The 2244-nt window shown below is 55.2% G+C and overlaps 1 protein-coding gene across 1 annotated transcript in view; it reads right to left on the reverse strand.

Moving 5' to 3' along the window:
- Positions 1-27: 27 nt before the first annotated feature.
- VOLCADRAFT_100978 (uncharacterized protein) overlaps positions 28-2244 on the reverse strand; it is a gene marked incomplete at both ends in the record, with an annotated part of 4959 nt that continues 2742 nt past the window's right edge. Inside the window, 4 exons of the mRNA XM_002959458.1 lie at positions 28-75; positions 237-608; positions 1205-1266; positions 2116-2232. Coding sequence (XP_002959504.1) covers positions 28-75; positions 237-608; positions 1205-1266; positions 2116-2232 — 599 coding nt within the window. The remainder of the gene's footprint in view (positions 76-236; positions 609-1204; positions 1267-2115; positions 2233-2244) is intronic.

Here is a 2244-nt window from a genome sequence, read left to right on the forward strand (position 1 = left end):
AGCTGCGCCCTTAGCCGCTCTTGGCACCTCGCCGACCCACTCCTTGAACGCATCGTAGTTGGTGGTATCTTCGTCCTGTGGTGGGGGGGGCAGCAACACCCAGTGCTGACGTTCAAGGTAAAATATCAGGGTAAGACCCAACAAGCTGCCCTGACATTGAAAGTTGACATAACCCATCAGCACCCCTCGACCTTGTTAAACATGCTCCCCAGGTTCCAAACTGCTAGGTTTTCTACCTGGGCAACGCCCGCCTCGCCCTGCCTGGGACCCGTGCCGGTGTCCCCCCCTGCGGTTGCTGCTGCTGCGACGCCTGCTGTGCAGCCGCCACCCGTGCCACCATCCACGGCATGTGTGCCCATGGCAGCAGCCTCTCCGCCACCCACCGCCTGTTCGTGGTCCCCAGCGGCTGCTCTCGCTGCTGCACCATCACTGTCGTTAGCCGCAGTATCCACTGCCTCAGCTCCCACTGCGGCTGCCACAGCACCGTGGTCTGCAGTGATAGTCGACGGTCGCAGGATCTTGTCCAAGACCTTCTTCTGAAACTGCGTCATGAAGTTGCTGGTGGCGGCCGCCTTGCCAGGCGCGGGCCCGCCGATGGCCAGGCCCTCCTGGCTGATCCCGAACAGCCTTTGAAGTAATACATTGCATTCTGCTCCTTGAACATGCTAGCTGATATCATGTTACCTCCCAGCTCAAAACTAAGCGGTATCATGTTTAGGCTCTGATGTTCATAGGAATCTCCTAAAGCACACCGGAGTTCAATTTTGAAAGTCTTGTTCCATTTTCCAGCTTATGGAACTATAGAGTTGCACTTGTTCAGGTCAAGACGGCGCGGAAGCTATTGGTCCATCCTGTATCCTAGAGTCGTGGCTAGTGTAAACTGTATCAGGTATAACAATGGAATACAAGAACATAGACAGCGAGGCAGGTAATGATAAGACTTGGCTGATGACATGCAAGTATACAAGTACGGTGCCCATACTAGAATACCGCCAGCTCGCCATCAGTACTATCTCTGCGAGGTTCGCGTGGACCTTCATTTCTTTTCGCTGTTCAATCTGTTCTGTGTATCCCTGCGAGTGGCCCACCGGCACGCTCATTGAGGGGCTTCCGTGGGTAGAGGCTGCTTCGCTAACATTCGGCCCCGTCTACCCCAAGGTGTTTTCCCGCCCTGGGTACAGGAGCTACTGGCGGCTGACCTCACCGGGCCCCCCGTCTTGTAGAGGGCCATACACAAGCTTGCCTTAAGGCGGCAAATCAGGTGGCCTTGTGATGATGGGGATTGACGATGGAGGGGGCGGGTTCACGTGTGTGTCGCATTAATTCAGAGTACCGGCTGCCAGGGCTGATTAGGGTGAATACCCAATGGGAGGCTTATTGTCTTAAACCCTTTGTGTGGTCTGGGTGGTTCCAAAAGGGTTACAAGGCAGCCGGCTCATACCGGCACAAGTCTCAAGGATGGTTGCAGAAGGATACACTGTATCCGCTCGAGGACTGCATGCTCGGAGGGGAATGTGCTGTCAGTAGAGAAGCTGGTGGCATGGGTGGAGAAGAAACACATGGAAGCGAAGGCATGGGCGACAATGATGGCTGACACGTGTGTTAATTCGGTCACAATTGTAACCCTTTTGGAACAACCGTGTTTGTTATAGGGGATGGCGCATCTGGGCCACTCCTTTGAAACGTGGGTGCCGTCCACTTTGTGACCAGCAAGCACACATCAAGTGAACTGGACAGTCAGCAACCAGTCGTACTAGTCCCGCCGATACTGCTGTGGCGGTGTCTGCCTCGCACCTTACACTGACGGCACTCTTTCCAACAATGCAGAATGTGAAGCCATTTGAGTACTGAACCGAAACTCCATACGGGCATATGGACTGCCAGTGTGCCTTTACGCATATACGCCTGCATATGTATGTACATGCGTGCCATCTGTTGCACATGTGCATGGGATAACTTTCATAGTCATTCGTTGTCAACCAGACAAGGGTGCATCCATCGGCCTCATTGCTGCGGTTGCTCAGCGGTTGGTGAAGTGTGTGTATGGCATGAAGTACATCAGCCCCTTTCGGTCCCCCTCCGGGGCGGCTGTGCAGAACTTGCCCTTCAGCTCACTTAGCGGCAGCCCTAGGTCCTGCCACATCTCCCACTGGCTGCCTGCCCTCGCTGTCTGGGCGGCCGCCATGTTGACCACCACCAGCCCCCCGCTGAACACCTGTCCCGAGTACACATCTGCGACAGTGA

The sequence above is a fragment of the Volvox carteri genome (genome assembly GCF_000143455.1).
Source record: "Volvox carteri f. nagariensis unplaced genomic scaffold VOLCAscaffold_265, whole genome shotgun sequence".
In the NCBI taxonomy this organism is placed as follows: Eukaryota; Viridiplantae; Chlorophyta; class Chlorophyceae; order Chlamydomonadales; family Volvocaceae; genus Volvox; species Volvox carteri.